This window comes from Phoenix dactylifera, chromosome 10 (genome assembly GCF_009389715.1).
Source record: "Phoenix dactylifera cultivar Barhee BC4 chromosome 10, palm_55x_up_171113_PBpolish2nd_filt_p, whole genome shotgun sequence".
In the NCBI taxonomy this organism is placed as follows: domain Eukaryota; kingdom Viridiplantae; phylum Streptophyta; class Magnoliopsida; order Arecales; family Arecaceae; genus Phoenix; species Phoenix dactylifera.
In genome coordinates this window covers 6746659-6760319 of record NC_052401.1, presented here as the reverse complement: position 1 = coordinate 6760319, position 13661 = coordinate 6746659, and the positions used below count along the sequence as shown (strand labels likewise).

Here is a 13661-nt window from a genome sequence, read left to right as displayed (position 1 = left end):
GAATGGTGTGATTAGCAAGATTCCTGCTGCTAACTCCACATTAAATAACCAGCAAACCTAACTGATGACTCTGGAGTAAATTCGTGTTATGTGAAGAACTTAAAAAATATTTTGAGAATGTGGGGGAAGAAGAAGCAAACTGAAATCCTCATCAATCCTAAATTTTTAGGAAATCCTAGGATTACACTAAGACTGTACTGGAAATCTGAAGTTAGGGGCTCAATTATTAAATTTCATGTAGCAATTTTATAGCATTTCAGGAGGCTTCTTGTAGCCGACCCAAATAATTGGGAAAAGGCTGGATGGTTATGGTTATGGAGAAGGCATCTTTTGTCATAGCTTATATATTCTAGATGTTCAATCAATTATTTGATGACTTTACCAGAATAAAGATTGGCACACATGTTAACATTAATCCTATTTATTCATTTTATTGGTTGCACACATGTTAATCTTTGGTTTGAACCTATTAAAACGGATGGCCTTTTATTTATCTTTCTATGATTGGGATGTTGCTTGTTGAAAGTTGCAGTGCTTTGCAGCAGAGAATCTGTCATTTTGCATTTAAAGCTTTTGCAAATAATAAAATAGGTGATATTGGGTCATGCTTTACACTATCTACTTCTTCGTTTTTTCATATTTGTAATTTGCTGGTTAAAATCCTCAATTGTTAAAGCTTTGATTAGGTAATGTTCCTATATGACATTCATTTCCTTTATTTTGCTACGTTCCATGTTTTTTCATGTAATTTTTTAAATGTCTTTATTACAAAGAGAAAGTTATAAAGCAAATTACCGTTGGTGTCTTGCTCCTCACTTTCTGTGGTTGTTTAGATGCTTAACTTTATGTCTCTGATATTAAAGCATTGAGTGCACATTCTAAGTACATTGTTAATATCCTTACCAAGACCTTGTATATTGGCATACATCCTGTTGCCCAACTTTATAACTGTGAAAGGATAGCCAATTAGGGTTCCCCTTATCCAAAACTAAAAGGATGAAAGGACCAACATATCTGAAAAGATGATCTAAACCTCCATCAACAATTTGTAGCGGTAATGTGAGTAAAAGAACAACTCCTACTCTTCTTAATTTGAATTGTTGAAGATGATGTGCTGTAGCTTAGTAGCTAACCTTATATGTTTCTATTTGATGCATCCAATAGAATTTGGGTTTGTTTACAAGTTACTTCCATGTATTTTGGCCTGTCTATCTGGCCCATAAAGTTTGTAGCGAGTACAGTGACCAGTTACTCTAAGCCTAGCCATTTATTTGAAAAAAGAACACATTGCGTGCACTTACAAACACACATACTGGATGTGTGTTCTTAAGTCCAAACTTCTCTCTTTCAAGGGAAATTACAAATACTAAATGATCTGTATGCAAATCCAACCTGTCCTAAGTTTCACTGGGTCGTAGCAGCTTTGTTTCAAATCCTTCCAAAAATCATAAATTATTACTAACAAGCTTTTGTTCCTACCTACAAAGGAGTGCAAAATTGAGCTCTTCAATGTTTCTCATGCCAAGATCATCTTTGCAAATCTTTCCATTTTTTAGGAGCATGCTTCCATGGAAAGATATATATACTAACCTCATTCTAATTAGCTATGATACTTAAATTATGAAAACCTCTGGCAAAAATACTAGAGGATTTGGAGGGACCTTCTTGGATAGGACAATCCTTTCCCAAAAGGTAGCTATTTTTTTGATCTAATTGCTTTTTAATAGAATCCTTTCCCAAAAGGAAAGAAGCTTTTTTTGATCTAATTGCTTTTTAGTAAGAGGTGTTCTCTCACTGACATGAATCTTGTGGATAATTCAACTTTCCATATTGCATAATTCTAGGTTCAGAACATGACTTAACAAAATGCTTTTAGCATAACTTCCTTCGGTTTAGATAGAACTGGGAATGACAACTTATTTATTCTTTTGCGGTTGCTCTGCCTGGCCCACTGACTAGGTGCCCCTATATGTGGCCTTGCTTCTTAGTTGCTGCCCGAGCGGCCCGCCTAGGTTGTGGAGCAAGGTCCGCCGTACCGGTACCGGTCGGCGTACCGGTGGCCGGCCGGACCGGTACGGTACCGGTCGGCGTACCGGTGGCCGGCCGGACCGGTACGGTACCGGTCCGGTCCGGTACGGTACGGTACCGGTCCGGTCCGGTACGGTACGGTATCGGTCCGGTCCGGTACGGTACGGTATCGGTCCGGTCCGGTACGTACCGGCTGGTACCGGTCCCGTACCGGTCGGTACGGGGTGGTTTCAAAAACCACAGCGCGCGGCGCTGTGGTTCTAAAAAAAAAAAAAAAATCGTACCGGTGCGAACCGGCCGGTTCGCACCGGTACGAGGCCGGTACCGGCCGGTACGGGCTCCGAACCGGCCGGTACGGGCCCGAACCGGCCGGTACGGGCCCGTACCGGCCGGTTCGGATAAAAAACCGGGAAATACCGGTTTTTTATCCGTTCCGGTACCGGTCCACGGCCAGACCGGTACGTACCGGCCCGTATCGGTCGGTACGGGCCGGTACGGCATTCCATGTTGTGGAGGCTTTTTCGAGTCAAGTTTGGACTAACTTTTGGGGTTGTTTGGGTATTAAGTGGGGCAAGATGAATTGTCAGGCATCTTAGCTGAGAACAGCTATTGCTGAGTACACCTTACTGACAACTACAAGTTTTACCAATTCTTGATTGGTTGTTTATTTCCAACCTTGTGTTGGTTATTCATATTTTAGTAATTTCTGCTTGTTGCATGATGTTAGCTGTACAGCATTCTTTGGAAAAAGAAGAAATGATGATCAAAACTCTTTTATAAGTTATAGGGGAACTGTAATTTTTCTACTTAGTGTGTCATGTATATTAGACCTTGAATAATTATATAATTGTTTCTTTTATTCACATTTATCCCTAAGTTTATTTTTCCTTTTATCTCTGTTTTGTAGTGAATCTATATTAAAAAATTTCAGTTAATCTTTTTTGATTTTTTTTTGGGGTTACAATCTATGTAGGCATTGCCTAGATGCTGTTTGGTCTCTCGTGTGCCTGCAACTGTCTTTTAAAACACTGATTGCATTTATATTTCAAAGTTTCTTTGATGCCACTTATTGTAACCCTTGACCTAAGCGAGCGAATTAATCTTTACTATTTATTGGAGCCGGGAATCACACAACAAAACCTTGCTAAGCTTGTCTATGGTTTGAATTTCTTCACCAAACTTATCTTAATTTTAAATGCTATTGTCATTCAATTTATATCTTATTTATTCAAGGTTTGTTTTCTTTTTTTTCATTTTCATCACTTAACAAAGACTGAATCCTGCACGGTTACACTTCCATGACTTGTCCTTGCGACTAAATGTTCAAATTCTCGATATTCTCTGTGGAAATGCTTTCTAATGTATCTACGTTCTTATTTATCTATTAGGGCGACATTTGTTCTTTGTTCTACCTTTGATGCAAAATTTGGGTTCTTTGCCATCTTATCATTCTTCATCCCATCTATTTGAGATACTTTCTGCATGCTCACTCTCCTTACTTATTTTATGGCATTCACTGTCAGTGTCTCTGTGTCACCTTTGTCTCACTCTTTTATGGTATATATTGTTTTTATCCTTCTATTTGATTTTTTTTGGGTATTAATTAACTTTTGGAGAGATATGGTTCAAACTTCAAAGGAATCTGCCCCGGAGCCCGACATGGAAGCCCAAGATATTGCTGAGGCCTGTGCAGACTCGGAACCTTTACCAGAGGGAAAAGCAGAGGAAAAAGGTAAAGATAAAGAGGACAAAGATAAGGAAAAGATGAAAGAATCTGCAAAAGAAAAATCGAAAGAGAAAGACACTGAAAGGAAAGGAGAAGGTGAAAAGGATAAAGTTAAAGGCCTTGATGGTACAAGCTTAGATGGTCTGTTTCAGAGGCTTCCAAGTTGTGTGAGCCGTGACCTTATTGATCAGTTGACGGTAATCTCCATTTGGAGTTCTTGCATGCTTGTGTTTATGTGTCTATACATAACATATATATATATATATATGTATATATACCTACAAATATTTTACTTTTTTGCAGGTCGAATTTTGCTACTTGAATTCGAAGGCAAATCGAAAGAAACTTGTTAGGAGTTTGTTCAATGTCCCGAGGACTTCCTTAGAATTACTACCATACTATTCTCGAATGGTAGCAACATTGTCGACATGTATGAAAGATGTTCCAACTATGCTTTTGTCAATGTTGGAAGACGAGTTCAACTTTTTGATAAATAAAAAGGTTCATTTAATACTTTATATTTCTTAGTTTATTGATCAGTTTGTATCATTTTTTTACTATTATATATATGTATATACAACACTTATGTGGCTAGACGTATTCATGAAGTCATAAAATCCATCCTTTTTTTCTAAAAAAAATCTTGTTTTATATGATATGCAGTTGTGCCATCAAATTTACTTGAGGATATTTCACATCTTCTTTTATACACCTTTTATTTATCTATTCTAAATGACTCACGAGCAAGGTTTGCCGGATAGGTATCAGAGCCTATACTGGCCGGCGGCTGGTTCGATACGGTACCGGTATGTATAGTACCAACCCGGGGCATACTGAACCAAGGAGGGAGAGGGGGAGAGGAAGAAGGAAAGGAAGAGAGAGAGAGAGAGCAAGAGAGGGGAAGGAGGGAGGGAGGGAGGGGGGCTTATGAAGAGGGGAAGAGGGAGAAGGAGAGGGAGGGGGCTCACGGAGGGGGAGGAGAGATGACGAGGAGGAAGAGAGAGGGAGGGAGAGGGAGTGAGAGGAAGGGGGAGAGGGAATGACAAGGGGGAAGGGTTACTTGGGAGTGATTGGCGTCTGTTGGTGTCAAGGAGGGCAAGATGAGGCCAAGGGAGATGGGAGAGAGTGAACGAAACACCGTGAACCATCTCGCCTCTAAGCCATCGATCCGTTGGGGACCAGTCTAGTTTGGTATGCCCCAAATCGCCTGGTTAGGGATCGTTCGGTGATCCCTCATCATGAACTATGAACCCACTTGTTCAATATAAAAGCATTCTACTTTCTTGCAATCCATGGTTGCAACAACAGGTTTATTCAAGCATATTTTAGCATATAGGATCCTGAAGGATTTAAATTTTATAATCCTTTGTTTATCTACTATGAAGACGCTGTCATATGAGTTCTTAGGTCCCTTAAAGCTTATAATTTATGAGTATGCTAATGATGTGAAGCATGTCTCTTTGATAAAGAAAATCATAGTCTACTGCTTTTGAAGCCCCTACCCATTAATTGCTACCTCTCCCATTTCATTATATCTTAGAAGTGCATCCCATCTGCAAGACTAGTTTCTTATTGACACATGAAGCAAGTTCATTTTCTGTATTTTTTTGAATATTCTTAGTGGACTCACTTTTGTTACTACCTTCTTTCAGGATCAGACAAACATAGAGACCAAGATAAAGAACATCAGATTTATTGGAGAGCTGTGCAAATTTAAAATTGCACCTGCAGGACTTGTTTTTAGTTGCTTGAAGGTATCTACTGCATGGTAGTTAAGATCTGACTGAGTTAGTATCCATAAATATTGTTTATAATCTTGCAGTTTTAGTGCAACAGACTGATGAACACCTATTTATTCACAGTAAGATGATACTTTTGCTTGCTTTTTTTTCAATAAATACTTGATTTAAATGACTATACTGGTCTAGGTGTATGCTGGCGTGAGGGATGAACTGTTGTATGTTAGCTGAGAACATTAGTAACCCCTAAAAGGTTAGATATCTTTTTGGAAATACGGCGCCATATTGTTGGATAAGCAGGATAATGACCATTCAGTGGTCTGTCATATTAAGTCTTTACCTTCCATTACTTAATCTCGTCATTTTTTTCACACTAATCCTTTTTTTCTTTATAAATTTTAGAGCAAAATATCAGATTTAATTGAAGCAGAGAAATGAGTAGCTTGACAAATAATTGTCAGTTTGAGTGTGAATTATATTGACAGTTTATGCTGACACAGAAAACTAAAAATTTTGGTAAAATTTCTTATTACCTTATTATTGTGGCCATCTAATTCATCGCTCCATATTTAAAGCCAAGTTTATAGATCAAGCTCTGCAATATCATGGTTTCCAACTAAGTTGGAGTTCCCTTTTTGTTATTTCCAAAATCCTTTTTTTAGTGCTCCATGCAAAAATAGATGTCTTTAATAAGCTTAATTATTGATAATTAAGTGGATTAGCTGATGAGAAGTCCATTATATTTCAATCTTAAAGCTTAATGGATCAGGTTCTGGGGTCTGTATAGATACGAGTACTAACTGGTGACTGGCATGTTAATAGTCTAAAATTACTATGATGCTAATTCTCCAAGTTGGAAGTTTATAAATTGTTAAATTGAAAAAAAAATGAAAGACACAAGGGATCATCTTGTAGCCTTTACTAAATACAGAGAAGATTGAAAACTAAACTCCTAATAGGTTAACTTTAGTAAATTATTGTTGCAGTTGCAAACTATCAATCAAATCAAAGAGACTCAAGATCATATTTTCTGGGTATTCACCGATATCAAGTAAGAAATTGACTGATTGGAAGTACCTGATGGTCACATATGTCAGAAAAAGGGAATATAATAGTTATGTAATGGTAATGTGGACTTGTTATATTCACTATTTAATTGTATACTATCTGTAATCATTCAATCAAGGGAGAAGTTGCTCTTGTTGGCTAATTTCAACTCATGAAATTTTTTAGGGCAATGGTTGTCTAACAGGTTTAATTTTAAATATTGATTATTCATGGATCAACTATTTTGAGTTGTCATATTGCCATTAAGTGAGGCACATGTCCTTTCATCCTGAGAATTCAAGTACTATTTTTTTTGTAAAATCAGTGTCTAAAAATTATATTTGGTTTTTCGTCAGGCTGGTTAGGATTTATAGTTTACCATTGTTAGAGTGGTTCAGGTGTGACTGCATGTGGGCCTCACGTAAACCAAAATAGCATCATGGTTTAGGTCTCTGTACATATAGGAATTATCCTCCCTTTTCTAGATATGTGGTTCTATTGTACCCGAATCTTTATTCCTCTAAGCCTGTTTTGTTCCTTCTTCAGCTGTCACTTAGGTTGAAGAAATTTTGTTTAGTATAAATTTAGAGTGGTTTAGATTCCTCGACAAATGGCATTTACTTATCCAAATTATTAGCAAGCAAACTTGGGTCATGTAGAAAATATATTATAGATATGTAGCCTGTTGTACAAAAGGTTTCTGCTAGACATTTTTTAATTTTCTGTAATGTAATGCAGCCCTGTTGCACCTGATTCTGTATGCCTTACCTTGTTTTATTTTCTGTAGTGTAATGCCCTTACGAATCTTGAGTTAGTTATCCATAACCCCAAACTGACAATTTATTCTACTCTGTATGACAATTGTAACAAATGGGTTTTGAGGACGAAAAAAAGCAAAGTATGTCAGCTTGGAGTTGATAATATTTGGAAGAATGTTGGCTTAGTTACAGTTGAAGCCTCCTTCTTTTCCAGTCCAAAACTGGATTTCTTATCAGAAAACTATGAATTTAATATTCCTAATTCCTAAAGAATGAAATAAATTGTACTGAAGTATTTTCAAAACTTAAACCTGAAAATTCTTGAACTTGCTTTTGTGCTTGAATAGTTTATTTTAAGATGTAATGGAGTGACAGCATTCATGGTTGCATCAGTAAGAGTTGTTGCACACATCCAGACTTAAAATGGCTTAATATTACTCCACTTGCATGTCTAGAGTATGTCATGGTCCTCGTTGTCAGGTTCCATCTTCTTTACTGAGCTTACCATGTCTTCCAGTGTTTTGGCTGTATCTCATGTTTAAAATGCTATGGACAACTTATCTTTTTGGCACATTCCCTTCACAAATCTGCTCTTGTATGATGTTCCCAATTGGGGTGTAAACCATTTGTATTGTGACGTGCAGATACTTTTACTAGAGTATATAGTCCATTGTAACATATGCTGCTTTCAACACTGTGTTTACCTGAGAGCCATCTCTTTTTTGTTCAGGCTTGTTTAGATGACTTCACTCATCATAACATAGATGTTGCTTGCAATCTTCTTGAGACATGTGGCCGTTTTCTGTATCGAACTCCAGAAACTACAATACGCATGGCTAACATGTTGGACATACTGATGCGTTTAAAGAATGTCAAAAATTTGGATCCACGTCATAGTACACTTGCAGAAAATGCTTATTACTTGTGCAGACCACCTGAACGATCTGCTAGAGTTTCTAAAGTACGCCCTCCATTATATCAGGTGTAGTGTTAGTATTTCTTCGATTCTGTTCAGATTACATAGCTGCAAATGAAGTACATAAGTTACCTGTATGGTTGTTTTCTGCAGTATATCAGGAAATTGCTTTTTTCAGACCTCAATAAGTCCACTGTTGAACACGTTGTTAGACAGTTGCGCAAGTTACCTTGGGCAGAATGCGAATCATATATCTTGAAGTGCTTTCTGAAGGTCCACAGGGGGAAGTACAGTCAAGTTAATCTGATTGCTTTACTCACTGCAGGCCTCAGTCATTACCATGGTGAATTTGCAGTAGCAGTAGTGGATGAGGTCAGTTTTCTAAGGAATTTGGGTTCTTATACCTCAAGCAAGTTTCCAAATTATGGGTATAAGAACCAGAGTCATGTTTGTTCAAAAGCCAGTTTAAACTCCTATTGGTATCTTTCATCATAAGAATATAAGTTCTAGTTCATATTATATTCTCGTGATTACTGGTAAGTTGGTGACCCCTTTCTTTAAGCTTTACATGGTCTGTACATGTGGATTTTATTGTGATTTCCAAGATATGAACCTTTAGCAGATTAATGTGACTCATCTCTTGTGTAGCTATATGCTTTTATAAACTAGGGATATCTAGGCTGGTTGTAATTTGTGGAAGTGTATATACTCCCCATCTTCAAAAAGTTAGTTTAGGATCCTGGGCTATACAAATTTTTTATTTCCATCCTTGGATTTGCGCTTTCTTTTTTTATCTTGTTAAATCTGAAATGATTAACATAATTTGTTAAAACATCTAAACAAATTGTCTTTTTATATTTCATTTAGTCTTCTTTCAGCGACTTATCGCCTTTGATTTGGAAAGAATGATCTCTCTGGCTTTTATCATATTGATGGAAACTTTCCCTTAGAACTCTTAATTATATGACATCATCTGTAGGATTTGAGTTTTATGTTTTGCGGGTTGGACTTAAATGAGTGATTTTTTATGAAACCATAAGGGGATTCATCGGCCATTTGGGGCAATGGCAGCGGGACTTCAAGCATTCTCTTATTTTTGGGTTTCTTTTGAAAACCAGAGTGACTTGGTCATTAGATGTATACCCTTTTGATGTAATGATTGTATATACATGGCATATTTTCTTTTAGCACTTTCTAGTTTTATTTAAGTTTTTAACTCCTACAGAAGTTCATATGTTGAGTTATATAATTCATTTAATCACATGACATTTGTCATATGTTGATCCATTTTGAGGCCATATGTAAAAAATGGTCAAGTGAAATTACATTGTGTCAAACTTATTGAATATAGAGAGAAACACGATATAAGCAACCAATAAATGGTCATGACATGTATAAGGGCTAGACATCCAAAGTTTTAAGAGCCATAATATCATTTTTCACCATTAACATCCATCTTCTCTGGCCTCCTGTTCTGCTTTCCAACCCTTTAACCTGAATGTTAGAACTCTTATTAATATGCTCAGTAGAATTTCCTGGCCCCCAGTTGCGATGATTACTATTTTCAGTTAATGGCTAATGCCTTAAAAGATATTGTTATTTAATTCCTTTTTTAAAAAGCAACATAAACAATTTCAGGTTTTGGAGGAGATTAGGCTAGGGTTGGAATTGAATGATTATGGGATGCAGCAGCGGCGCCTTGCTCACATGCGATTCTTAGGAGACCTATACAACTATGAGCATATTGATTCATCTGTAATTTTTGAAACATTATACCTGATTATCATTTTCGGACATGGAACACCAGAAGTAAGTACAGTTTCTTCCTTAGTATTATTGATTATTGAATTTTTTTACATATATTCCTTACCTTTAGTTTTCAATTTTTATACTAATGTTTGTATAACTTTTGTTGCTTTCATGTTTAGAAAAAAATTACACTAATGATTAAATGTTAAAACCATATCTGGTTTTTGGAATTCATATCAGTAAGGATTAGTTATTTGACTACCATTTTATTGCATTAAGTACTTGGTTAATGTGCATATTAGAAGAAGTTATCAAGTATATTGATTGATATGCTCATCAAGGTTATATCTGTGTTATGAATTATAAAAATTGATAATTTTATTAACCTGCATTTGAGGGATTCATATATACAGAGCTGATCTATGATGCTTTTGAAGTTTGAAGCTTACAGCTTCTTAGATTTTGGTGATGAATGACCTAAATGGACAAAAAAAGAACAATTACACTCAAGCATATCATTTTTTCATAATCATGAGATGTCATTTAATTTTATAGAATTCTGGATAATGATTTATAATAGAAGTGCATTCTGATCTTGTTTTTCTCGTCGTAGTCACTTTTCTAACATTATTCATGAAATCTAGTGTTTCTTTTCCTTAATTTTCTTACTTTGTGTAAAATTATGCAAGTATACCTTGGCTAGAATTTCTTATTAGAGCATTATTTCTTGTTTTCTTGTTGTAAAGCAAGATGCACTGGATCCACCAGAAGATTGCTTCCGTATCAGGATGATAATAACACTTCTTCAGACATGTGGTCATTATTTTGATCGAGGTTCTTCAAAGAGGAAGCTTGATAGATTTTTGATGTATTTTCAGAGATACGTGCTTAGCAAAGGTCCGATACCACTAGATATTGAGTTTGACATTCAGGTTAGTTAAAGATTACTTGTTAAGTTTCGCTATTCTGGCATTCTATCATCAAATAATGATATTCCTGTTTCCAATAACTTGCTTTGAGCTTCCTAGCAATGTAAGGTTATTTTTTAACTGTCTGTGCACTTATCCATACCTTATAGCTATGTTTACTTTGCGTATGCAGTATGCATAATACTTATGCCTTTAAGCCAGATATCTCTTTTTAGCCACCTGACTATGGACATAGTTTCTGTTTTACAGTATTGTTGAATTATACATAGATATCCCAGCTGATGGGACTTTGGTTTGTCAGTTGGTACATTTCTCTCCTTGCTGCTTGCACCAAGGAGAGGATCCAGGTTCGATCCTGGAAGATGGTCCTCCCACTGCAATTCTTGAAAACAAAAAGAAGAAAGAAAGAAAGAAATTCTGTATTTATTCTGCACTAGGTTAAATTTAGTGAACATGCTCATAAATTAAAATGCTTGCAGGATATGTTTGCCGAGTTACGACCAAACATGACTCGTTACTCATCCATTGAGGAAGTTAATGCTGCATTGATCGAACTTGAAGAACATGAGCGCATGGCCTCAATAGAAAAGGCCAGCAGTGAGAAGCACTCGGATAGTGAATCTCAGAAAACTCTGTCCCAAACAGCCACTACCATCACAGCCAATGGCAGCATCTTAGCAAACGGAAAGAAGGAAAATGGCAGGAAGCATGAAGAACCACCAGACAGTGAAAGCTATTCAGATGGTGGCAGTATTGATCCGGAAGGACATGAAGATGAGGAAGAGCTGTTGTATGAGGACAGATCAGATGACAGATCTGAAGGGGATGGTGATGATGAGGATGATGGGGGGCCCATGGGTTCTGATGAGGAAGACAGTATTCAGGTCAGGCAGAAGCTGGTGGAAGTTGATCCTGAGGAGGAAGAGGACTTTGACCGAGAGCTGAGAGCCCTCATGCAGGAGAGTTTGGAGTCCCGCAAGTTAGAGCTACGGGCAAGGCCCACTCTGAACATGAAGATACCAATGAATGTATTTGAGGGGTCTAAAGATACACGGACCATTGAGGGGGAGAGCGTGGAGGAGACAATGGATGAGGAGGGTGGCAGCGGTGCAGGGCACAAGGTGAGGGTGAAGGTGCTTCTTAAGAGGGGGAGCAAGCAGCAGACGAAGCAGATGGATATTCCTCAGGACTGCTCACTCGTGCAGAGCACAAAGCAGAAAGAGGCTGCGGAGCTGGAGGAGAAGCAGAGCATTAAGCGGAGGATCCTGGAGTACAATGAGAGGGAAGAGGAGGAATCAAATGGGATCTCATCCCAGACTGGAACTTGGATGCAAACCGGGAGCAGTGTTGGTAGCAGTAGGCTGGTGGGTCGTGGCAATTGGGATGGTGCAGGAAGGACAGGAGGAGCACGGCAGCGGCTCCATTCATCTGGTGGGTTTTATCATGGGCATGGTAGGAGAAGATGAATGGTTGGCAGTGATTGGTGCCATGAGTACTCTTCGATTTTTCTTACAAATGAATGGCATGGCAGGTTTATCAGAAAGGACAGGTCGCTAGAACTGCGACCTTAGCCTGTGTTTTTCAAATTTGATAAGGGTGGCAGTCACAAATCCAAAATCAAATCCCTCAAAACTTGGTCTTATGCTCATCCATGGGAAAATGTCTTTTTAAAGTGCAGCCCTACCAATGGAAGCTGCTGAGGAGCAAAGTCTTGACGAATCTGCTGATGCTGTTTACGTAGTTGTCTTGGTTAGGGTTGTTTGAATATGGGAGTTCTTGAAGTTAAAGAGTAGATATTATTCATGCTTGTACTGGAAATTTGGATCTCTTATGTGAGATAACAGCTATTTTGTTGTATAAGGAGGTCGCTGACATGAAAGCTAGCAGTTAGCCTACAACTAGTGGAGTTCTGAAGTGTAGATAGAACGGACTTGTACGTGGATATGGATGCAGCTTGTTTATTGTGTCTTGAAGTTTTACCAAGGTGCTGAAGCCCTGTCTCCAGACTCATGCTTTAAGGCTAGGGCCTTGGATGATATTATTTTTTATATAGTTCTCAAGGTTAGGCCGCCTGGGCAGTTCCAAACCGAGTTAACCGGATTTTAAAAATTGTACAAAAAAAAGGTGACTCAACCACGGAAAGATGGTCTCTGATTGTTTTATTGTGATTTAAAAAATATATAATGAAGTATATCTTTTGTGATGCTAAAAGTTTCGATGATATTTTTATTTGAAAAAATTAATTTTTTTTGCTCTTTAATACATAATCAAGAAAATAAAAATACACTTTTATTCTTTTGGATATTCTTAAAATGTTATTATTTGAAATAATGAAAGAATTAATAAGTTTTGTCGTTCTTTTCATAAATATATATTTTTTTTGTCTTTTTGATAAGAAAATAAAAAGAATAAATGTAATTCTTTCTTCTTGATTTTTCTCAAAATCTTACTATTTAAAATAATTAAAAAAATAAATGTACTTTATTGTATTTTTTAATAAAAATCAAAAGAATAAATGTACTTTATTTTAAATTGGAATTCTATTGAATCAATTGATCCAGTGGTTACACAGCTAATTCGGTAACTCCGGTCTTTGAAGGGTTCATCTATGCTTCTAGCATCTTTTTCAGCACTTTTTTTTCTTTCATCTAGAAAAGAATATTTTGGCTAATGGTTTTTTGTATATTGTCATAAAATTATATCATAAGTTATAGCTTTGTGGTACAACTTGAATCACTTTAATATGGGGGATGAGGAAATTACGGCAAG

General features: G+C 37.0%; 1 protein-coding gene across 2 annotated transcripts in view; it reads left to right on the top strand.

Annotated features, from left to right (window-relative positions):
• The window catches only part of LOC103704946 (regulator of nonsense transcripts UPF2), a 33814-nt gene extending 20786 nt beyond the window's left edge, over nt 1–13028 (top strand). Inside the window, exons 11-18 of one of the 2 annotated variants that reach the window (XM_017842239.3) lie at nt 3667–3951; nt 4058–4255; nt 5407–5508; nt 8029–8259; nt 8368–8586; nt 9853–10023; nt 10710–10895; nt 11372–13028. In XM_017842239.3, the coding sequence (XP_017697728.2) occupies nt 3667–3951; nt 4058–4255; nt 5407–5508; nt 8029–8259; nt 8368–8586; nt 9853–10023; nt 10710–10895; nt 11372–12358 (2379 nt within the window). In that variant the 3' untranslated portion in view covers nt 12359–13028. Of the gene's footprint in view, nt 1–3666; nt 3952–4057; nt 4256–5406; nt 5509–8028; nt 8281–8367; nt 8587–9852; nt 10024–10709; nt 10896–11371 lie in introns of both variants that reach the window. The other variant, XM_008788479.3, reaches the window with a different exon arrangement.
• Nucleotides 13029–13661: the final 633 nt, after the last annotated feature.